The 25,137-nt window shown below is 39.9% G+C and overlaps 1 protein-coding gene across 2 annotated transcripts; it reads right to left on the reverse strand.

The window, feature by feature from the left end:
- Nucleotides 1-15,586: 15,586 nt before the first annotated feature.
- insig2 (insulin induced gene 2) lies at nucleotides 15,587-25,069 on the reverse strand. Of its 2 annotated transcripts, XR_014628886.1 has the most exons (7): nucleotides 24,941-25,068; nucleotides 23,208-23,489; nucleotides 21,662-21,786; nucleotides 18,905-19,071; nucleotides 18,255-18,354; nucleotides 16,276-17,009; nucleotides 15,587-15,950 (listed from the first exon to the last, which is right to left on the reverse strand). XR_014628886.1 is itself a non-coding variant. In XM_084420332.1 (6 exons), the coding sequence occupies exons 2-6, from the start codon at nucleotides 23,440-23,442 to the stop codon at nucleotides 16,968-16,970; spliced, it is 669 nt and encodes a 222-aa protein (XP_084276458.1). In that variant the 5' UTR covers nucleotides 23,443-23,489; nucleotides 24,941-25,069; the 3' UTR covers nucleotides 15,587-16,967. The 2 variants fall into 2 exon arrangements, 1 of the variants encoding a protein (XP_084276458.1); XM_084420332.1 differs by having other exon boundaries at nucleotides 15,587-17,009; nucleotides 24,941-25,069.
- Nucleotides 25,070-25,137: the final 68 nt, after the last annotated feature.

The raw sequence follows: 25,137 nt of genomic DNA on the forward strand, positions 1-25,137 counted from the left end.
CTTAACCTGTTAAGCTGCAACCCCACTTTTGAAAAATCCCCAGAAATGACATACCCAAACTGAAACAGATACAGTTCATGAACCCTTTGCACTAAAAGCACAAGTATGATCTCATTTGAAAGCTGAGACCTGGCAGTTTATTGTAAATGTAGAATTAATTATTGTCATAATGACAAAAATTGTTATAAATAGCTTCAAAGTTTTGTAAAATTATTAGAAATTAATTTTTATGAAACATCCTCATGAAAATAAAACTGAAGTTGGCACTGGAGCAATCTAGAAATGCACTACAGCTAAAGCCATATGTCTAAACATTCTATGTTTAAAATCTGAAGATAATAAGTCCAAAACTCTGGATTTAGTTAAATGTTTTTCAAGACCATGTCAAATGACTTTATTTTGATTTGACGCTAAAATGCTACTGATGTTTATTGTCATCTTCTAACCATCTATCCAGTATATTGTCTCTATTGTTTTGTGGTGCAAACGATCCCCATTCAGTCTCAGTCTCCCCCTGCACACATTCACACCTCTCTCCAGCCTGGTTATGGCTCGAAATATGCATTTCTTTTGTCTGCATTATAGCTACTAACGACTGGCTATTCACAGGCTATTCATAGGGTTTCAGTCCCTAATTTCTTTTCTCAAAGTTTACCTCACATTTAAACTGTATCAAATGCATTTCTTGAATAAAGACACATTTCAGGTAGCATTCAAAAAATAATAAAAGTATAACTTCTAGGTAGCAGGTGCACCTAGGGCTAGCTAGCATGTTAGCTTAGCACACCATCAATACACGACAATTTATGAGATTAAAACCATGTTTGTGCTCTAAACTTACTTTTTAACGCACGTTGAGTATTTTAAATAATCTTCTGTGATCTAATTTGGCTTCAGATAAAAAAAATCAGACAGAAAATATACTATTGGATAGTGTTCTGCACAATGATAGTCTATATAGATTAGCATTACATTATAAATATAATCTATTATTATGAAAATACCTGGCATGGCTTGAAAAACACAGGTAACTCAAATATCAGTGCAATCATGTTTATTGTCTTCAAAACATCTGTATCTGCATGTTACAGCGCGATCTCTTGTTAGCTTTGTGTGTATCAGTGACGTCCTGGAATGTCACATGGTCATGGCTCTTCTTCATGTTCCATATATGGACTAGTATTGTGCATATAGCGCCCTCAGGCTATTGGTATGAATTAAAAAACACAGTATCAGAATACCAAATGCTCATAAAGATTACATCGACGCATTTGGGTATAAATTCAATAAATATTATTCCTGTCTATAGAAATATGATGTAAATCTATGAGAATCTATCAATATTTCTCCAAATCTGCACAGTTTTGAGCTAAAGCCCTGAGGGACGTTGTTTTGTGAATTGCTGTCATGACGACAGCACGGAGTTTTTTATGAATGAAAGCGGCTGACGCGCATAATTCATATTAAAGGTATCGACTCATTTTTTCATTTCATAACTCCTGACACAAATTAAGACATAACTGTCACTATGAGTTTCTCAGAATACAATAGTGGTCAAATACTGAAACTTGAGTATTATATCTTTTTAATTATGTATAGTTTGTCAAGGTATAACATTAAATCTGATAGTAATTTTGAATTAAATAAATAAATAACGCTTCAGTGCGCGGGCGCACTGGCAACGGTTAACAGGTGTATGTGGCGGCTATATCTGCTTACTGGGGTGTGCCATATAATACCATCCACGATAACACCGGTATACATTTTTACATGCAAAAAAAGTGTAATATCGCGATATCAATGATATAGTGACGCGATGACATTTACGTTTACGTTCCCTAGCGCGCACAATAACAACACCTGTCTGAGAGTAAGAGCAGCATGTCAGCCTCCGATGACGATTTAGTAGGCTACCTAAAAAGGGAGCTACTTCAATAGTATTTTAAAGGGGTGATTAGTGTGTAATGTTGCTGTTTGAGCATAAACAACATCTGCAAAGATACAACGCTCAAAGAACAAAGCAAAGGAAGATATTTGCTTTTAAAGAAATATTTTTTTAAGGACTACAACAAACGGCTGGTAGGGACTACACAACATTCCTCCTGGGTTAGTGACATAACCAACCCTAAAATTTACATAAACCCCGCCCCCGGGAACACGCAGTCCATGTTGAGAAGAGGAAGAGTTGTTATAGTCGAGCACATTTGTGAGTCTGCTCAAGCTGTCGCATCCGTCTTTTCACATGCAATACAGTACGTAGCACAAATGCAATAGCATGTCACTCTGTATGCATCTTACAACAGTTCACACACGAGCGATTTTATAGATTATCATGACAGAATATGCTAATCGATGACTTGAAGATAGTTAACTTCACATCAGCTACATAAATTCATCAACTAACCATTCAGAAACGTCCTGTTGCTTCTACATGTTGTCACTTCTTCTTGAGTCTCTCCATCATTGTCCAACTCCAGTTTAAACATAAAAGGCAGAACCATTTCTGACATTTTAGTGCTTGTCTGCATGAGGTAATAATCGGAGCTGCTAACACCCACACACACAGGAGCTGTTGAAGCTCCGCCCTCTGTGCTTGCAGTTCATTTGCATTTAAAGGGACACACACAACATGAAGCGTTTTTACTGACCCTCAAAAAGGGACAACTTTAAAGGGTAACTAAACCCTAAACCAACTTTTTTTAGTTAATGATCTGTAAGACTGGGGCTTTATTAGTGCTGTTCATTAATTAGAGTAACTTTTTTTACATTTGGATATAAAGTGTTTTAATTCTACAATATATGGTGTAAAAACGTCTGAGTGCTGCCCTCTTCAGGTTGAACGCTGGCTACTACAGTTGAATTTTCCTATTGGATGTTGCGGTATTGCGTGACGTAAGCAGGTTCCAGCTCACCACGCCCTTGGTACGAGCTACCATGCCCTTGGCAGTATAAAAACATCTTGTTTCGTCAAAACCACTGTAGCGAGTCAGGAGTTGGAATTGCGAGTATTAAAAACGATCAGGATAGCGTATTTTAGCATCTATTTAGCCTAGCATTTATATAGTTATTTAGATTATTTTGTGTAGCCTAGGTAGTTAATTAGCATAGTTGTTAGTGTAGTATTGTTAGAAGCATAGTTAGTTAGTAGCATAGTATTGCATCAGTTATGATAGCTTCAAGTTAGCGTAGATTTATCTGTATTTAGTACAGTGGTCAGGATGGTACGTAGGTGTAGTGTTGCTGGTTGCAACAGCACTGCTGAACTGCATAGCTTTCCAGCAGACTTGGAAATTAGGCGCCAGTGGTTGCATGCACTTGGCCTGGAAGACCGTGAGTTTCCCGCCTAGAGCTCAAGTGTGCAACCTGCATTTTACGCGGGATTGCTTCTCCAACGCAATAGAGGTGGAAATGGGCTTCTCCACACAGCTCGCGCTGAAAAACAACACAGTGCCAAACGCTGCTCCACTTAGCATGGCGTTCGTGGTTCGACTGGTCGAGATTGGTTTTCCAAAGATTGTGCCTGCCTGTATACGCGAAGTGTACTGTCTTTATAAAGTATCTTCTTATTAAACTGTCTGTACTGTCTGTACACTTACAAAGTTCTCAGTGCTTCGGTTTGCATGTAGGGACCCTCATTATGCTACCGTGTTAGTGGTATTAACTAGCGATTTCTTTTTACTTACTCTCTGCCCTATATACTAGCGTTATAAGCTAATCAGTGGCTAAAACTGGGTACATTCGATTAGCATGAAAACACATCCCAGAGAACGGTCGACTCGGTACCCATGTGTTATTAACCCCTAGGTTCATTTTGCGCCGGAATTGTCCTTTAACACTCTGGTCTTGTCATATTTCATAGCTATACCTTGGGTATCTCCCTACAACAAACATTTTCTACCAGGGACAGTGAGCTGCAGTGCCCACAGGTGCGCCTGTTGAGACAGAATAATTTGTAATTGTAGAGGGAGACGCTTAATTATTAACACTAAATCATACCAAAATTACCCTAAATGCATGGGTTTTAAATTTTTGATAGTTCGTTAGCATTTGCTATGAGCATTAGCCTAATTTAACCATAATGCTAATGTTTTACCACTCAGACACTGGCCCCATTCTCCCTTGTGCGGCTGCTTCGCCAGCATTGTCGGATGCCGATCGCGATGCGGAAGTTAAGACCGCAGTTTGAGCCAGCAGCTCGAATTGATATGGCTCTGGCCCTGTGTCCACAGACAATTCACCCTCCTCCACTTCAGGTGAAGGTGGGGGAGAAAAGTCCTCGACTTCAAATGACAGGTCTGTTGCAAAGCTACTTGCGTCACTCCAGTCACTCTCCATTTTAGAGTCTGACAGCAGCTGTCAATTAATTCATCACTGCGGGTCTCAGGTGCACGCCCCCCCGCTCAGCCCCGCCCTCGGTTCGTCCCCTCTATCTCCGCTGGGGTCTGCCCACTTTTCCAGCATTTTTCAAATATTGCCAGTGGGTGGAGTCAGGCTCTGACATTATACCACCCCTTTAAACCGCTGCATTCATACAAGTTACTTTTACAACATCTTTATGCACTTTTTGAGGCCTCAAAGTCGTTGGTTTCATGGACTATTTTATATTCTACCAGAATATTACTGTCAGGATACAGGCAAGGAGACAGAGGTAAGTGAATCCAAACACAGCTTTATTCAAGTTGACAAGAGTGCAAGGTGAGTATTCAGTGAGTTCAGGTGCAGATTCAGTGAAGATCACTCGGTGTGGGGCAGACAGCAGGTAAGCACGTTAACTTCAGGTTTGTTGATACCAAGCAGTCACAGTTCATTAATACTTGTCTTTTCTCTTTCAGATGCAGTCGAGAGCAAGCAAGCTCGGAGGAAACACTGGAAGCTCGGAGGAACACAGGCAACATGGAATCGAACAGGATTTCTGGAGACAGCAGAACAATGACACAGAGGTTAGTGTTTCACAGGTGAGTATACGTTACGTCTCGGAATCTTGATGCATCAGAGGTTCAGGAGACAACGGATCATGGTCTGTTCCTGTTAGAGGCTTGACAATAAACTTCTTCTTCTTCTTCTTCTTGCTTATTACAGCGGATCGCAGACAAATATGTGCATTACCGCCACCTATCTTAGAAATGGACCATTGACACTTTCCTATACTACTTTAAAGGAGAACTTTGGTCGAAGTCCAAAGTAGTCGATTGCCGAGTTCACGCCCATAGGTTTAGGCTCCTATGATCACGCGCGTGAACTCGACAATCGACTACTTTGGACTTTGACCGAAAACAGGATGTAAATACAGGTATTTGCGCTGGCTTAAATAACATAATTTTTATTCTTATCTTTCACATCTACTGCAGTCAGATTGACCCGTGTTCACTCTGAAGGAATCACTCACATGACCTGTGCACTTGTAATGACACATCAAGGATGTTAAGAGGCTAAAAGCAGGTTTAAACATTGCCCCATTGAAGTCAACAGGGTGCAAATTTTAAAAAGAGGATAACACGGTGTAGGCAACACCGATTTCTGTCGTTGTTCTCTGTATTGACAGCACTCCAAATGTACAAAAAAATGAGCTCAATGTTAAAATTGACCGGAGTTCTCCTTTAACCTCTCAACCAACATAAATTCCCCTTATTTACCCGCACCGAGGCTTCATAGAATTTCATCCAACGCTGCGTGTTCAGCTCCTCCGTCCACTCTCAACCCCCATGACCAAAAAAAAAAAAAAACTCATTTAAATACGCTTATTTAACCCAGTATTTCCCAAATATTCTACCATTACATTTATTATACTCCTATCTGACTTTAATACATTTTGAATTGTAAACTTAACTCCTATATTATTTAATTCCTCCTTCAACTCTTTCCTTTCAACATTATATCTCCTACAGTGCATTAATACATGCTCAACTGTTTCACTAACTTCACATACCTCACATAAACCTGTTGGATGCTTACTTATTAAATGCAATGTACTATTCAATCGTGTATGCCCCAATCTTAATCTTGTAATCATATTCTCTTCATACCTACTCCTACCTGATATTCTTCCCTTACCCACTGTTGACTGTATGTGATGCATATGTCTACCTTTTATTTCATTATTCCAATATTGCTGCCATATTTTCAGAATATTCTTTTTAATAATTGACTTAATTTCTGACCTACTAAATAAAATCTGTATATCTACTATTTCTCGTTCTATTGCCTTTTTTGCTAATGCATCAGCCTCCTCATTACCTCTCAACCCAATATGAGCTGGAACCCACAAAAACTGTACCTCTAAACTAGCTTGTTTGATTGAATATAATTCTTGAATTATCTCTATTACCATATCCTGTCTTGTTTCTGACTTCATCTCCTTCAAACTTATTAGAGCTGAACTACAATCTGAACATATTACTGCCTTGGATATTTTAACTTCCCTAATCCACCTTATTGCCATAATTATTGCAAACATCTCTCCAGTATACACCGATGAACAATCTGATATCCTTTTATTCTTATACACTTTAACCTTTGGAATAATGAATGCCGAACCCACATGACCAGTTTTTGAATCTTTTGATGCATCTGTAAAAATGTGCATATATTCCCCATATCTTGACCCAATATACTCCCTTACATTATATACTTCTGTTTCATATGAACCTTCCTTTTGTCTTTTTTCTAATAAACTTAAATCTACTTCTGGTTGGGGCATAACCCATAATGGTACTGGAGATAAAGGAATTATTGGAGCATATCCAACCTCCTCCAATCTCATATCTCTAACTAATTTCCCCACACTCCATCCAAAACTATTACACTCTCTCTTCTCATGTTCCCAACTAGGACTCATTACTTTTTTTGTTGGATGATCCTCTCTCTGTCCTCTCAAATTTGCCCAGTAAGATGCCATTAACTGCTGTCTTCTTATCTGCAAAGGCATTTCACCCATCTCTGCTTGAAGAGCCGAAACTGGAGAAGGTAGATATGCTCCGCGGCAAATTCTTAATGCTTGAGATTAAATTCTTTCTAATTTAATCAAATGAGATTTATTTGCAGAACCATATACAATACAACCATAATCCATTATAAATCTTATCATAGATATTGACGATAAACTGAGGCTATGGTGAGTGTTTTATAGTGCTTGTTGATGAGGCTGCTGATGATAAACAGGTGTGTGTAATTAGTATTCCGGAGAGAATGAGTGCAGATGTGCGCCAAAGAGGATCCTGGGGAATGTAGTGCCGAAAATACGTGACAATTACAAATATCTTTATTTGTGTTTTAAGGACAAACGGAATCTTACGGGTTTGGAAGGACATGAGCTTGAGTGATTGATGACAGAATATTTGGCTGAACTGATGCTTTAAGATATTTAAAACTAAACCCACCCTGAAAGAAAAGAAAAAAAAAAGTCACAAAAAGCAACTGTCCAAACATATTGGCGAATGCATTATTGTTGCACAAAATAATTCATCCATTTATCATTCAGTGTTCAAACTGGTGAAAAACTCAAAATGAAAATCTAGTTTAAATGAATTCAGAAGTCACGAGGAGAGATAAATGGCAAACAGCTGTGTGAGTAAATGCACTGGTTCACACGTGCTTCACACACTCTGAAACTGAGAAGAATGGATTAACTCGAGCGCAAAGCAGGTCTTCTGCATTAACCTTTACACAGTGAGCTGGTGTGTGTGTGTGTGAGGCAGCAGTCATATTTCTGCCAGATAACTGTCCGTGGAGAGTTAGAGATCACTGGTTGTTCAGGCTGTGAGCAGTTGCATGGGACCACACACAGACTGACACACACACACACACACACACACACACACTGACACGGTTAAATCCATTAAACTGGGATTACAGCAGTTACTGAGATATGGAGGAACCAGTGATGCTGAACATCACCCATTAAATCTACACACACACAGAGAGACACACACACACACACACACACACACACACACACACACACACACACACACATATATTGGGTTTCCATGTTTTATAGGGACTTTCCATTGAAATAGTGAGTTGTGTACTGTACAAACTGTATTTGTATGTAATTCATATTGACAGCATTATTTTATGGATTTATTTATTTATTTTTAAGTCGTTATGTTTAGCTTTGTCTTATGTTTAAGTCTTATGTTTAGGTCAGATAAATCCCATCACATAGAGCCTCTTTCACCTAGCTATCATCATATAGAGACTGTGTCTGTTCCCCGAATTTGGAAATCCAAAAAACGTTTAAACCTATCTAAGGTTAAAAATTTAATTGATGTTCAACAAATAAAAAACAGCTATAATACAGATGAGCAAATGCTAAAGCTTGGGTTGCTGAATATTCGATCGCTTACTTCAAAAGCACTCATTGTTAATGATATGATTTCAGATAATAACCTAGATGTGCTGTGTTTGACAGAAACCTGGCTAAAACCAAACGATTACATTACTTTAAATGAATCAACCCCGCAAGATTACTGTTATAAACATGAACCTCGTCTGAAACGCAAAGGGGGTGGTGTTGCTGTAATCTATAGTAATAGTTTCAAAACCACTAAGAAATCAAGTTTTAAATATAATTCTTTTGAAGCATTGGTGCTTAATGTAAAAATATATAGTGTAAATGATAAATCACGTTTGAGATTTGTGCTGGCTACTGTATACAGGCCACCAGGGCACCATACAGACTTTATCAAAGAATTTGCAGACTTTCTATCAGAATTAATATTGACTGCAGATAAAGTACTAATTGTTGGTGATTTTAATATACACATCGATAATGAAAAAGATGCATTGGGTTTGGCATTTAAAGACATTGTAAATTCAATTGGAGTTAGACAACACGTGTCAGGACCTACTCATCGTCGTAATCATACTCTAGATCTAATATTATCACACGGAATAGATGTTGATGCCGTTGAAATTCTGCAGCAGAGCGATGACATTTCAGATCATTATCTAGTCTCGTGTAAATTACATTTAGCCAAGGCTGCAAAGCCGACTCCGTGTTTCAAATATGTGAGACCTATCACTTCTGCCACTAAAGATTGCTTTATTAATAATCTTCCTAATCAGTTTCATCATCTCAGCATCCCAGATAGCTTAGAAGAACTAGATATTACAACAGAAACGTTTAACTCTCTCTTTTCCAGCACTTTAGACACAGTTGCTCCGTTGCGCTTAAAGAAGATTAAAGAAAATAGTCCAACGCCGTGGTACAACGAGCACACTCGGGCCCTTAAGAGAGCAGCCAGAAAAATGGAGCGCAACTGGAAGAAAACAAAATTAGAGGTATTTCGCATTTCATGGAAAGAGAGCTCGATTACTTACAGAGAGGCTTTAAAAGCTGCTAGATCTGCTTATTTTTCAACCCTATTAGAAGAAAATAAACATAATCCTAGGTATTTATTTGAAACGGTGGCTAAACTAACGAAAAATAAAGCTTCAAGCACCGAAGTTTCCAAGCAGCACAGCAGTAATGACTTTATGAACTTCTTCACTTATAAGATTGATAATATCAGGGACAAAATTATAACTATGCAACCGTCTACTACAGTATCGCATCAGGCAGTGCATTGTAGTCTTCCTGAGGAAAAATTTGATTCATTCATTGCTAGGGGTGTAACGATATTCGAATCGAACCGAAAAATCGCGATACACCACCCACGATACGAATCGCGATACTCTCATGGCGTACCGAACACGACCGCCCCGCCCCCTGCTGCCCCGCCCCCTGCTGTCCCGGCTCATTGGACCTCATGTCTTACGTGTACACAACGAATACAGCGTTGTTGCCTAACCACCATTAACCACATTTAATCGCAATAAGCTCAGTGTTTTGTTACTTTCGATAATAAGCAAGGTGTAATCTTTCAAATTCTGTCTATTTGATCACGAAATTCACACATTAAATGTCGTTTTGGCGCTCTTTGATGTGCCGTGACAGATCACCGTACTAGGCTCCTCATTTAAAGCGGCAGCGCGGAGCGCGAGTAAATGCGATTCTTTTCCTCAGTTACAGAATAAACATGAATGGACACCTGAAGGTATGTTGAAAGATACAGTATACTTACTGAAAGGCATCATAACTCGTGTAATCGCTCAGTCAGTGTTTCAACAGCGGAAATACGTCAATAAAACGCTTAGTTTTTCACATAGCTTTATTTAAAGGGATACTCCACTTTTTTCGGAAATATGCTCATTTTACATCTCCCCCAGAGTTAAACAGTTGAGTTTTACCGTTTTAGAATCCATTCAGCCGAACTCCGGGTCTGACGGTACCACTTTTAGCATAGCTTAGCATAGATCATTGATTCTGATGAGTCCAGTAGCATTTCTTTCAAAATGACCAAAGAGTTTCAATATTTTTCCTATTTAAAACTTGACTCTTCTGTAGTTAAACCGTGTACTAAGATCGACGGAAAATGAAAAGTTGCGATTTTCTAAGCCTATATGACTAGGAACTACTCTCATTCCGGTGTAATAATCAAGGAACTGTGCGGCTGTACCATGGGTGCAGCAGGCGTAATGATATGACGCAGCGCCTGAAAATAGGTCTAATAGGTTAGACAAACTTAGTCCCGGTCACGTTGGAAGAAGTTACCAAGCTGGGGACTATTTTCAGGCGCTGCGTCATATCATTACGCCTGCTGCACCCATGGTACAGCCACACAGTTCCTTGATTATTACGCCGGAATGAGAGTAGTTCCTAGTCATATAGGCTTAGAAAATCGCAACTTTTCATTTTCCGTCGATCTTAGTACACGGTTTAACTACAGAAGAGTCAAGTTTTAAATAGGAAAAATATTGAAACTCTTTGGTCATTTTGAAAGAAATGCTACTGGACTCATCAGAATCAATGATCTGTGCTAAGCTATGCTAAAAGTGGTACCGTCAGACCCGGAGTTCGGCTGAATGGATTCTAAAACGGTAAAACTCAACTGTTTAACTCTGGGGGAGATGTAAAATGAGCTTATTTCCGAAAAAAGTGGAGTATCCCTTTAACAGTTAACGTTACCTCAGGCAAGTCATTCAGTGTCCACAGCTTGTTGGTTTGCTAAGGAAATGAACTCTTTCACTAAATAAATGCACTATATTAGCCTATATATTATATTTTACTTAACCTGTTAATGACATCTTGATTATTTAATGTAGGCTATGTTTAAAATATCTGTCATGAAAATGACAGCAACTGTGTAAATGATTATATTTCAATAATAAATTAGAGTAAAAACATATGTTAATGTAAAAACTGCCTTATGTGCAGTTTACATGTTTTCATACAATTTGTTACTTGAGTGTTGATTATTATTATATCTAAAAATAAATAGCAACTGAATTTAGGCTAAAAGTCTAGGCTCTGTTGTTAAGCTTTAATGTTATAGTAATGTGCAAGTAAGGGCTCCTATATAGTTTACAGCATTAGCAGATGTTTTTTTTTTATCCTTGCGAAACGTTTACTTGTAATTGAATTAATTTAAAGACAAGGACACAATTTGTTAATTAAAGCACTGTTAAAAAAATATATATATATATATATTTTAGCTTTCTAAACCCCCCACCCCACCTAAATGAACCGAACCGAACCGAGACGTCAAAACCGTGGGACGTACCGAACCGTAAGATTTGTGTATCGTTACACCCCTATTCATTGCTATAGGAGAGGAAAAATTTACTAAACTCATTAAATCATCTAAATCTACAGCATGTATGTTAGACCCTATACCGACTAAGCTACTGAAAGAGATGCTTCCAGAGGTCATAGATCCTCTTCTTAATATCATTAATTCGTCTTTGTCTCTAGGATACGTACCAAAAAACTTTAAGCTGGCTTTGATTAAACCGCTTGTTAAAAAAACGCAACTTGATCCTTCAGAATTAGTCAATTACAGGCCGATCTCGAATCTACCTTTTCTGTCAAAGATATTAGAAAAGGCAGTATCCTCACAACTGTGTTCCTTTCTTGAAAGAAATGATATCTGCGAGGATTTCCAGTCCGGATTTAGACCGTACCATAGTACCGAAACAGCTCTCGTTAGAGTCACAAATGATTTGCTCTTATCATCCGATCGTGGTTGTATCTCTCTATTAGTGTTACTCGATCTTAGTGCTGCATTTGACACCATCGACCACAACATTCTTTTAAATAGACTAGAAAACTATGTTGGCATTAGTGGAATTGCACTAGCATGGTTTAAATCATACTTATCTGACCGTTATCAGTTTGTAGCAGTAAATGATGAGATGTCTCATCGATCACAAGTTCAGTATGGCGTACCACAGGGCTCAGTACTAGGACCGCTGCTGTTCACTCTGTACATGCTGCCATTAGGAGATATCATTAGGAAACATGGCATTAGCTTTCACTGTTATGCCGATGATACTCAGCTCTATATTTCTTCAAAACCTAACGAAACTTATCAATTCACAAAATTAACGGAATGCATAGCTGATATAAAAAATTGGATGACTTGTAATTTCCTACTTCTAAATTCTGAAAAAACAGAGTTTCTAATTATTGGACAAAAAACTTCCTCACGTAATAACCTAGAATACTGTCTAACACTTGATGGCTGCTCTGTCAAGTCCTCGTCGTCGGTTAGTAACCTGGGTGTGCTCTTTGATACCAATCTTTCATTTGAAAGTCACGTGTCTAGTATCTGTAAAACCGCATTTTTCCATCTTAAAAATATATCTAAATTACGTCATATGCTCTCATTGACAAATGCGGAACAATTAGTTCATGCGTTCATGACCTCAAGGCTAGATTATTGTAATGCTCTACTAGGATGTTGCCCTGCACGCTACCGCTGGTTCAAAACGCAGCAGTAACAAACTACAGCTGGTTCAAAACGCAGCAGCTCGAGTTCTTACCAGAACCAGGAAGTATGACCATATTAGCCCGGTTCTGTCAAAACTGCATTGGCTCCCTATTAAACATTGCATAAATTTTAAAATATTGCTGATTACTTACAAAGCACTGAATGGTTTAGCTCCGCAGTACTTGAGCGAGCTCTTAACGCATTATAGTCCGTCACGTCTATTGCGATCTCAAAATTCCGGCCAGTTGATTATACCTAGAATATCAAAATCCACTGCTGGCGGTAGATCCTTTTCCTATTTAGCACCAAAACTCTGGAACAGTCTTCCTACCATTGTCCGAGAAGCAGACACACTCTGTCAGTTCAAAGCCAGATTAAAGACACATCTCTTTTGACCTAGCTTTCACATAATACATTATAGACTTCTATAATTTAATGTTATGCTATGCTGCATAGATTAGGTCAGCCGGAACCGGGAACACTTCCCAAAAATCCTGATGTACTCGTTACATCATGAGAAGAATGGCATCTACGCTAATTTTAGTGTCTGTGTTTATCCCAAGGTTTTTCCTGCAGCCTGCCGGATCCGGGCCGTATCCAGATCTGACGAAGGACCTTCACCTGGACCCGGTGTCAACGCAGTGCTGAAGTGCCAACTAGTCTCTCCCTATGGAGGATCCCACTACCACTCTACAGATAAGGCGTTGTCGGGAAAATTCGTCTTGCGGTCCTACCCCAAAGCAACAAATAAAATAAAATTCCTTATCAAAATTTATAAGGAAAGACAAGTATTTTGTTTAGGCTTGGCTTGTAGGGAATTCCAAACCTGCGTATATTCAAACGCACATAACTATAGAACCCATTCTTAATGCGCATGTGAACGCCATCAGCGTTTCTCACAGGTTCGCGTTTAAAGTCTGTGTAGAGGGAATGGTGTCGTCTTAGCGGCCCCTAATTTAATAACAAATGATCATTGCGACGGAACCAAATCAATTAAAACTAACTTTAGATGGAAATAACTTAACTCTGCTGTAAAGCCGAAACAATCTCTGTTACCTTAAATTATACGCTTATCTCTGTAAAGCTGCTTTGAGACAATCTACATTGTTAAAAGCGCTATATAAATGAAGATGACTTGACTTGACTTTGGGGATATGCTTACTGTATTTGTAAATGAACACTTAATAATAATGCAATTAACGTCCAATAAAGGTTGGTTTAAAGCACTCAATTAATGACATTTTCCAATATTCCATGACCTAATCTAAAGAGAGAACTATTTACAGTTAATAAGATGTTAATAAAGCATTATTGAACTATTTATGTATGAGCTAATTAAACAATAACACTTTGTTTATTACAGTGACAATGATTTAAGAACTCACTATTTGTATATAGTCTATAACTACAGTTTATAATCATAATCATACATCTGCTCTCTGAAGGTCAACTATTTCCCTGTATTGTGCTTTTAATATAATAAAACTATAATAATATTTGTTAAATCAGGTGGCGCTCTATCATGAGCATGACCCACCCTGATTAAAGTTCCTTATACCCTGAATACTGGATTTTGATTGGCTGGAAGGTGTGCAATAAAACCGTCAGTTTAATTAATCAGTGCTCTGTTTTCACTGAAGCACACAGACACACGTGCACGTATATCGTCTGAAATATAGATGTATATTGTCATATACATCTGATGCATTGATTGCATTATTGTCAGGGCTGCACATGTATAACCTTTGGTCTGGTTCTCGCAGGAGGAGATCTGCTTGGACTCACACTTCACACACTTATCCTACCTTCCTTCTCTGACTGCTCCCCTCACTGTCTTCTTTTCTCTCCAACATGGTAGATGATGATGATTATGATTTTTATTTTATTATCACTAATGACACAGACAACAGCAGGAATATTAGGCTGCTGTCACTTTAAGACCGAATATACTGACACACATCCGGTTTCTTTCTCAACTGACATAACCGACGATTCTTGTCGAGATGGGTTTTTTTTTTTTTTACATTATTTTGTGTGTGTGTGTGTGTGTGTGTGTCCGTTCAAGTGCAAGTAAACGAGAAAGAGGAATCAATTCAGTGTTCTAGCGCTGCTTAAAACGCCTCTCTCTCTCTCTCTCTCTCTCTCTCTCTCTCAGATAACAGCGCGCGAGTCCCAATTTTCACCTCTTCTTCCGTGTTTAAAATTATTTGAATGTGTAAACTGGCCAGACAAAACACGTCCAAATGACAAACTTTCTCTCTATGATGGTTAAACTCAGCGGTTAATCCGCGAATCAAAGCGTTAACCGTGGGGCAGCTGTTCTGACTGTATGGATCAGCTGCGATCCGCGGAACCCCTAATAATTAATGAACACGCACTTATCGTCATGACTGCTATCTCATATAGATGGAGAATATCCTAATCCAGTAAGTAAACGTGTCCCTGTCCCCAAAATCGCAAAAAATGCTGGTACTCAGAAGCGCTTCCCTCCATATTTTCTGCCGCGCGTCGATTATGTTTACCACGCATGCGCACCTGCACACACCAGCTTGACCATTTTATACATTTCTTTGTTTGTTTCTACCAACTGAATGAGTTTAAAAATGACTTTATGTGCATGCCACAGATCAGATAGAGATCAAGCGTCAATTAAAGCTATAACCTCACTTTACACCAAGAGCAAGACGTGCAGGGTTAAATAGTCACTGATTGTAGAATAAAAGCCTCCGAAATCAAAAGAAACATATTATTATAATATTAAGCACACGAATTAATTTCAAAGAAAAGTCTCTTTTAATAATGCAGATAACAAACATGTGACTTCAACTTCAAAAACACAGTAAATGTGGTAAAATACAAACCATGGATCAAGTGATCGCCAAAGCATGAGAAAACATGCAGTTTCTGACGGCCACAGATGACCCGCAATTACTCTTCTTCTATACAATTATTTCAGCTGTAAAAGATCATTGTAAACACTTAATAAAATATGTTGATCCCACTTACTCTGCAATCCTACTCAATATTTCATAAAATGTCCTCGCAAATAAAAAGAGGAAAGATAATACAAAAACTCCCTTAATTAGTGGTGTGCCTGTCCCAGCCGTTCACCTCCAGCACATCTTGCTTTAATGAGTGCTGGCCAACCATTAATCACATCCAAAATACAAGTTTGTGTTTACATAATATACAGTATATGTGTGTGTATTGTGTATAATTATTATGTATATAAATACACACATATGCATGTACATATTTAAGAAATACCTGCATGTATATACATTTATATTATATATAAATATACATATTTTATATATAAATAACAAATTTTTCTTAAATATAATCATGCATGTGTGTGTATCATATACAAAATAATTATACACAGTACACACACATATATTATGCAAACACAAACTTTTTATTTTGGATGTGATTAATCATTGGCCAGCACTAATTTTAAGGCTTAGGTAATAATCAATGGAATGCCGTTAAAAATCATTTTGTTTTTATTCTGAAGCCAAAACGGGCGTTTATATAAGAGATTTCTGTGTGTAAGGATGTGTCTTTCAGTCAAACGGAGGAGATGTTTGGGTCTAGCAGGGAATGATCAGGCTATTACGAGGAATGCATCATATTAAAGTACTGAAGTTGTAATAAACACCTTGTTGAACATTAATTCCCTCTCCAGCTGAATATGGTGATGCTCTGACGCCCACTAGTGCTGGATATGAGCCTGTGATGTGTAACAGATGAGAGATTCCCCCTCATAATGGTTCATTTAACTCGTTTGGGATCTGATGAATGAGATGCGATGGTGGTGTTGTGTCCAGATGTCTCGTCACAGAGGAACAACAGTAAATCATATTCTCTGATTGAGTGTGTGTAATGTGTCTAAAGATTCAGTCAATATATTGTCCGTCTCACACCTGCAGTCATGAGGCCTGCAATCACAGTCCGTTTGGCACATCTCAGCGCTGGCGCAGACGGTGTGTTCGAGACTGTCACACACACACACACACACACGTGGAGAAGCTGACGTCTGAGGAGGTGAACGGCGGATCATCATAACACTGCCGCTCCTCAGTGACGGGTCGCTCTGTCCCGTCGACGCCTCGCTGCTTCTCCTGCTTCTCCTGTGTGTGCAGAGGATTCTCCTCAATCCTGATGAGTCTTTTCCTGACTGACTTTGTACTCGTACTGCAGGAAATACAGAAACACAAATCAATGCACTGCTTAGTTTCAAAAGCAGCAGACGGGGGGAAAAACAGGCCATTTCACAATTTTAAGAGCTTTCAAAATTGGGTAATGCATTTAATCATTTGCATTTGATATAAAAAAAATAATAAAAAAAAAAAATAGTGAAGACTTAATAACCTTACCTTATATTCTCAAAACACATTACAAGTAGCATGCATTATGAAATCAAATGTCCGTTTTAATATTTGAGTCACTTTACAAAAAAAATTAATTCAGTTTAATTACTTTGAGTAAACATTTTGAAACTAGTGAGTTCAAATTCTCTCTTCTCCGTAACGCAGTCGCCGACACTCACGCACTGTACAGGCAGTAATATAACCTGCAATGTTAGAAGAGCTTTTGTTTGCTCTAGAAGTCAGGAATTATTATAAGTGCTCAGAATATTAATATTCTGACCGCCGGTTTCACAGTCAGTCTCAGACCAAAATGCATGTTTGAGCTGTTTTAACTGAGAGCGATATATCATAAAATATGTCAAGTTATTGTTTTGTCTCAGGATAGACATCAGTAATGTTATTCTCTAAGGCACGATCATTAAAGCTACTTAAATGTCCTGACTGAACAAATGCCTAATTCTGGCTTAAGCTAAAGCCCTGTCTGTGAAACTGGACCAACTAACTTCCCCCAACATACTGTGCTCTTCTGCTCACCAAGACTGCATTTATTTGATCAAAAATACAGTAATATTGTGAAATATTATTATAATGTAAATCAGCTGTTTTCTATGTGAATATTTAATAAAGTGTGATTTATTCCTGTGATCAAAGCTGTTCAGCATCATTACTCCAGTCTTCAGAGTCACATGATCCTTCAGAAATCAGTCTAATATGATGATTTGATGCTCAAGAAACAGTTATGATTATTATCAGTGTTGGAAACAGTCGGGCTGCTTCATATTTCTGTGGAAACCAATTTTTTTTTGATGAATACAAAGCATTTACTTGAAACAGAAATCTTTTGTAATATTACGATGTGCCTTTACTGTCTCTTTTGATCAATGTAATGCGTCCAGTCTTTCTGACGGCAGTGTGAAATCTCGCTGATCACACACACACACACACACACACACACACACACACACACACACACACACACACACACACACACACACACACACACACACACACACAAACACACTCACACTGTTCGGTTGACTGTGGTTTAGAGCAGATTACGAGAGTTTACCAGAGCGAGCTGTCGTCCGATATTCCCCACAGTTATCACTCCTGCGAAGAAGATGCAGGGCAGCCAGGACCGGATGTAGAGGAAGTCAGGAGAGGTGTATCTAAACACACACACAACATACATGTCTGTGTGTAAAGGCTGCACGCTTGTTCAAAGTACAGTCACAATACTGGATTACAAAGGCTGAAACCTGATGATAATCTAGTCCTGATGAATGATATGAACGTGATGTGTGTTGGTGTGGACGTAGTTCACTTCAGAATGAAAATGTCCTGATAATTTACTCTCCCTCACGACATCCAAGATGTTCATGTCTAGCATTTGTGGTTAAAAGTATATCTTTTTTTAATAAAACGTCCACTGGTTTGTCTAGATAAGACTCTTATTCCTCGGCTGGGATCGTGTCGAGATGTTGAAGCTGCACTGAAACTCACATCTGAACCTTCGACCCGCTGGACCCCATTGAAGTCTCTATATGGAGAACAATCCTGGAATGTTTTCCTCAAAAACCTTCATTTCTTTATTGACTGAAGAAAGAAAGACATGAACATCTTGGATGACGTGGGGGAGAGTAACTGATCAGGAAATGTTCATTCTGAAGTGAGCTAGTTCTGCCCTCTGTGATTTGGCTGTATCGGGGTGGCACTCACTGAAAGACGCCGTTGTAAACCAGCAGCTGAGTGGCGAGAGTGGCGAGTGTAGCGATGACGACACCGAGGCCGAACCCGCTGCGAGAGCGGTCGAACGTCCACCACAGGCCCACGGACAGCGCAGCCAGAGTCAGGGACAGCTGCACGTTATTCACGAAGTCCACCTTCTGTCGGACACAGAGTTAAAGAGAACAGTTCGCACAACAGCGCTGTCATCAGATCAGGTGCAGGTCAGCATTTACAGCTCCATCGACCTCAACTGGCTTTTTGAATGGGATTTTGGTTTAATATGAACCATATCAAGATATTTTCACACTTTATTCTAAGACATAAACAACACAACAGTTAAAGCTTTCACTTCAGGCATTTGCTAACAACTGTCTAACCATGTAAACTCATCTACTCACTACTCCACTTTCACATCATTGTGTATTGTTTATTCCAACTAAAACTTTTAGAGAAAATGTTTTTTCTAAGAAAGACTTGTTGAAGCCTAAAGTTCCCTTGTTATGCTATTTTTTAAAATCTCCTAATTTTGTTTAGCAGGTTTAGATCCACTGCAGCATCAGCTCTTTCCTCAGTGTCTGAAACTGTTTGATAACGGATTCAGTCTCTAAACCCCTCCTTACTGGGAGCTTACTCTGCTCTGATTGGTCAGATGGTCCAGTCTGTTGTGATTGGTCTACTCTGCTCTGATTGGTCAGATGACCCAGTCTGTTGTGATTGGTCTACTCTGCTCTGATTGGCCAGATGACCCAGTCTGCTGTGATTGGTCTACTCTGCTCTGATTGGTCAGATGACCCAGTCTGTTGTGATTGGTCTGCTCTGCTCTGATTGGCCAGATGACCCAGTCTGTTGTGATTGGTCTACTCTGCTCTGATTGGTCAGATGGCCCAGTCTGTTGTGACTGGTCTACTCTGCTCTGATTGGTCAGATGACCCAGTCTGTTGTGATTGGTCTACTCTGCTCTGATTGGCCAGATGACCCAGTCTGCTGTGATTGGTCTACTCTGCTCTGATTGGTCAGATGGCCCAGTCTGCTGTGATTGGTCTACTCTGCTCTGATTGGTCAGATGACCCAGTCTGTTGTGATTGGTCTACTCTGCTCTGATTGGCCAGATGACCCAGTCTGCTGTGATTGGTCTACTCTGCTCTGATTGGTCAGATGGCCCAGTCTGCTGTGATTGGTCTACTCTGCTCTGATTGGTCAGATGACCCAGTCTGTTGTGATTGGTCTACTCTGCTCTGATTGGTCAGATGACCCAGTCTGTTGTGATTGGTCTACTCTGCTCTGATTGGCCAGATGACCCAGTCTGCTGTGATTGGTCTACTCTGCTCTGATTGGTCAGATGACCCAGTCTGTTGTGATTGGTCTGCTCTGCTCTGATTGGCCAGATGACCCAGTCTGTTGTGATTGGTCTACTCTGCTCTGATTGGTCAGATGGCCCAGTCTGTTGTGACTGGTCTACTCTGCTCTGATTGGTCAGATGACCCAGTCTGTTGTGATTGGTCTACTCTGCTCTGATTGGCCAGATGACCCAGTCTGCTGTGATTGGTCTACTCTGCTCTGATTGGTCAGATGGCCCAGTCTGCTGTGATTGGTCTACTCTGCTCTGATTGGTCAGATGACCCAGTCTGTTGTGATTGGTCTACTCTGCTCTGATTGGCCAGATGACCCAGTCTGCTGTGATTGGTCTACTCTGCTCTGATTGGTCAGATGGCCCAGTCTGCTGTGATTGGTCTACTCTGCTCTGATTGGTCAGATGACCCAGTCTGTTGTGATTGGTCTACTCTGCTCTGATTGGTCAGATGACCCAGTCTGTTGTGATTGGTCTACTCTGCTCTGATTGGCCAGATGACCCAGTCTGCTGTGATTGGTCTACTCTGCTCTGATTGGTCAGATGACCCAGTCTGTTGTGATTGGTCTGCTCTGCTCTGATTGGCCAGATGACCCAGTCTGTTGTGATTGGTCTACTCTGCTCTGATTGGTCAGATGGCCCAGTCTGTTGTGACTGGTCTACTCTGCTCTGATTGGTCAGATGACCCAGTCTGTTGTGATTGGTCTACTCTGCTCTGATTGGCCAGATGACCCAGTCTGCTGTGATTGGTCTACTCTGCTCTGATTGGTCAGATGGCCCAGTCTGCTGTGATTGGTCTACTCTGCTCTGATTGGTCAGATGACCCAGTCTGTTGTGATTGGTCTACTCTGCTCTGATTGGCCAGATGACCCAGTCTGCTGTGATTGGTCTACTCTGCTCTGATTGGTCAGATGGCCCAGTCTGCTGTGATTGGTCTACTCTGCTCTGATTGGTCAGATGACCCAGTCTGTTGTGATTGGTCTACTCTGCTCTAATTGGTCAGATGACCCAGTCTGCTGTGATTGGTCTACTCTGCTGTGATTGGTCAGATGGCCCAGTCTGCTGTGATTGGTCTACTCTGCTCTGATTGGTCAGCTGGACTAGTCTGTTGTGATTGGTCTACTCTGCTCTGATTGGTCAGATGACACAGTCTGTTGTGATTGGTCTACTCTGCTCTGATTGGCCAGATGACCCAGTCTGCTGTGATTGGTCTACTCTGCTCTGATTGGTCCGATAATCCGTTTCACTCGGATGTACGTCACAATATGGAAGAAACGATCTGTCGCTACTTGCGTTACATTTTGACTAAGACAGACTGGATAACAGTTGAACAGCTGGCCAGAACGACTGTTACAGGAGGTCAGGCATGAGAAGAGTGAGATGTTGTGAGAGAAGGATACAGCACTGGCATGATTGATGCCCACGAACACGGCCACACAGCGCATGACGTTCGACCACTCCCTCTTGAGGTTATGGGGCTCCCCGAGACGCCGGTCCATACAGGGGTACAGCAAACCTATCAGCGCTGAACACACAAGAGGGACAGTCAAACTGCTCATGCAATGTCCGAGTGACATCATAGATCTCACATGCACACGCACGCACTGCAAACCTGTGTGATGGGTTTTTCAATTAATCATAACTAACATTTGTTTTACTTGCAGGAACAATATTCATATGCTTTTGAATTTGAAATGTATGTTTCCCCTTTCAGAAAACTTGTGACTTTGGTTGAGAGTGTAAAAATAACAAATATGGGAAATGAACAGGGCTTGTCTATGAAGAACCAATCAAATTGTAGGGAAATGATGTAATGTTTCATGTAATTTTCGCCCATTCTCCTATTCTATAAAAACTGTTGTATTTGTGTTCGCTTGTGGGATTCTCAATGGAATTTGTCTGAGATCCTCCGGCCTTGCTTCTTCTTGGGAGCTTCTCTGGAGAACTGCTCTGAGATGCCCCGGCCGTGATTAAAGCATTTAAAGGACATTTGCTGAAGTCTGTTTGTCGATTATTGCTGCTCAGCAAGGAAGCTAGTTAGGGTAAGGAACTCGGCCAGTTGTCGACTGTAGACGCAAGAGCTAGAGTATAAAGATTATTGGGTGTCGATTATAGACGCCCCAGATATTTATTAGGTGTCGACTGGAGGTGTCGACCAGGTAAATTTATTTATGAAGTGTCGACTGTAGACGCAGGTAATTAGGTTCCAGGTACGTAGTTAGGTTTAGGGAAAAATCTACCACACCTGACAGCAGTGTTTATGTGTGTGAGAATCCTGATCAGGGTTGTACAGACATGGTGATGAAAAAATGAGATGGAAGGAAAAAATAATATTTCAATGCTTGCAGAGTTCGCTTGTAAAACTTTTGTGTTTTCTGTGAGTGAACACAAAGTTTCTCAGAGGAATGCAAAAGCGATGAAAAATTTGAAATATTATTACAATGTAAATCAGCTGTTTTCTATGTTAAGTAAACAGTAAAGTGTAATTTATTCCTGTGATCAAAGCTGAATGTTCAGCATCATTACTCCAGTCTTCAGTGTCACATGATCCTTCACAAATCACTCTAATATGATGATTTGATGCTCAAGAAACATTTATGATTATTATCAATGTTGAAAAAGAATAAAAAGTTCAAAAGAACAGCATTTATTTGAAACAGAAATCTTTTGCGTCTCATTCAGATACCTAGAAAACAGAATCTTGGCATTATCAGGTCAAGTAATGAAAACACAGCCTGTCGACAGACAGAGGCAGTTCAGACACTCACTGGTGCTGATGACGGTGTGTGTGTGTGCGTGTGTGTGAGAGAGCGTGTGTGTGTGAGAGAGCGTGTGTGTGTGTACCTGCAGCCGTCCCACAGCAGGGAGGAACCCACCAGGCGGAGGAGAAGAAGCTGCTGATGACAGTGTGTGTGTGTGTGTGTGCGTGTGTGTGTGTGAGCGTACCTGCAGCTGTCCCACAGCAGGGAGGAACCCACCAGGCGGAGGAGAAGATGCTGCTGATGACGTCAGGAGGGAAGAGCGTGACGTTACGCTGCACCTGCAGGAGGTTCAGCACGAGCGCGAGAAACACTCCCACCGTGAAGAGCAGCGCGGCACGCATCAGCAGGTTCAGCGCGCGGCTGGTGACGGTGCTGATGTACGGCCCGCGGGGCGTCACACCGCTCACAGTCTCCGCCATGACCACCGGGACTGAAGGACGAGCGCTACATCTGAGACATCACATGCCTGTCAGAGAGAAAGAGGTCATAATGCTGCTCCTACAACCCCAGAGAACAAGAGGACGCTGTCCACACAGATATGAAGCAGCACAGCGGTTTAACACTGATCAGCATCAAATCATCAAATCAGAGTGATTTCTGAAGGATCATGTGACACTGAAGACTGGAGTAATGATGCTGAAAATTCAGCTTTGATCACAGGAATAAATTACACTTTACTATATATTCACATAGAAAACAGATGATTTACATTGTAATAATATTTCACAATATTACTGTTTTTACAGGGTTCGTACAGATACTGTTAAATGAAATTCCAGGAGTTTTCAAGCACTAATTTGGGGGTTTTCAAGGACTACAACTGGAGATCTCACTTATCAAACAATATCTTTATTATCTTTCAAATTCTGAAAGAGGTCAATAGATCAATAAAAATAAACTAATAAAGCAAAATGGTATAAATTAAGTGTAGCACATGCAATGACTGTGTGAATACAATCATTGAAAGGATACTAAGACAAAGATATCACTTTCCTTATTTAAACTGATTTCCCCTTCATTAATATATGATTGACATGAAGAAGGAAAGCTGTCTCATATACTTGGATATTGATATGAGTTATATTGCACTCATAGCCATGCAAAATGGCTCTATAGATGGGTTCTAGCATTCATTATGTGTGAAAATATTGTTTTATGGATAAAATTAAACACTAATTATACATATATTGTCTTTCAATAATTCAAGCACTTTTTATAAATATGTCTGTTTTCAAGGGTATTCCAGGACTCACTTCAAAAAGTACTTCAAGCAACTAATACAAACTCTGTTTTTACTGTAATTTTACATGCAGCAAGAAGAGACTTAATTTAAACCATTAAAACATCTCAATTATTCCAGACTTTTGAGTCATGGTAATTTCATAATAACAATTAATGACATAATCAAAGCTGAATGTCATAGAAATTGAGTTACTGGGAATATAATACCATATGAGAAATATACACACTTAATATCTGCAACCAGAGTACTGTAAATCACTTTAGATAAACACACACACACACACACACACACACACACACACACACACACACACACACACACACACACACACACACACTCCATGATGGGTCACTGCGGGTCATGTTAGTTCAATATCTCTCACTGATCAAAGGCCACATCAGCAGGAGGCCTTCAGCTTCACCTCCATTACTGTCTCTATTACACTCCCACTACAGTTCGGCTGGATAACGAGCACTTATTACTCATCAGTAAAGGACACAGTGACAGTTCTAGTAGGTTGAAGATGATGAATTCTCCAAAACATCATCATAACATCACAGCTAAACTCGCAGTGTCTGACCCAGTGGGGGGCCAAAAAACGGTCATATCCTAAATTAGCTAACTTATCAACTCTGTTACAACAGATATCTAATAACATGTCACAAATGACTCACCTTTGAGCAGTTTTTACAAATCTCCTCTCTGTCTCTAAGTCTGGACTGAGATATTAAAGTCCTAAGCGAAAGAAGACCGTGGACATTGAATAATGCTGAACTTCCGCCCCGCATGGCGTGGCTCCCTCCGCAGCCAATCAGAAGGGGCGCTGATGACGTAATGAAAAACCGTTTGATAATGCATAATGTTTTTTTGT

This window comes from Rutilus rutilus (genome assembly GCF_951802725.1).
Source record: "Rutilus rutilus genome assembly, chromosome: 10".
NCBI classification, from domain to species: domain Eukaryota; kingdom Metazoa; phylum Chordata; class Actinopteri; order Cypriniformes; family Leuciscidae; genus Rutilus; species Rutilus rutilus.

What these genes read in the sequence shown, in the direction of transcription:
- insig2 (XM_084420332.1), bottom strand. Translation starts at nt 23,442, where the DNA reads ATGGCGGAGACTGTGAGCGGTGTGACGCCCCGCGGGCCGTACATCAGC. An exon ending in CTGCTGTGGGACAGCTGCAG is followed by an intron (nt 21,787 to 23,207) that starts GTACGCTCACAC and finishes TTGTGTGTTCAG; the next exon opens with CGCTGATAGGTTTGCTGTAC. An exon ending in TCGGACGACAGCTCGCTCTG is followed by an intron (nt 17,010 to 18,254) that starts GTAAACTCTCGT and finishes TATTTCCTGCAG; the next exon opens with TACGAGTACAAAGTCAGTCA.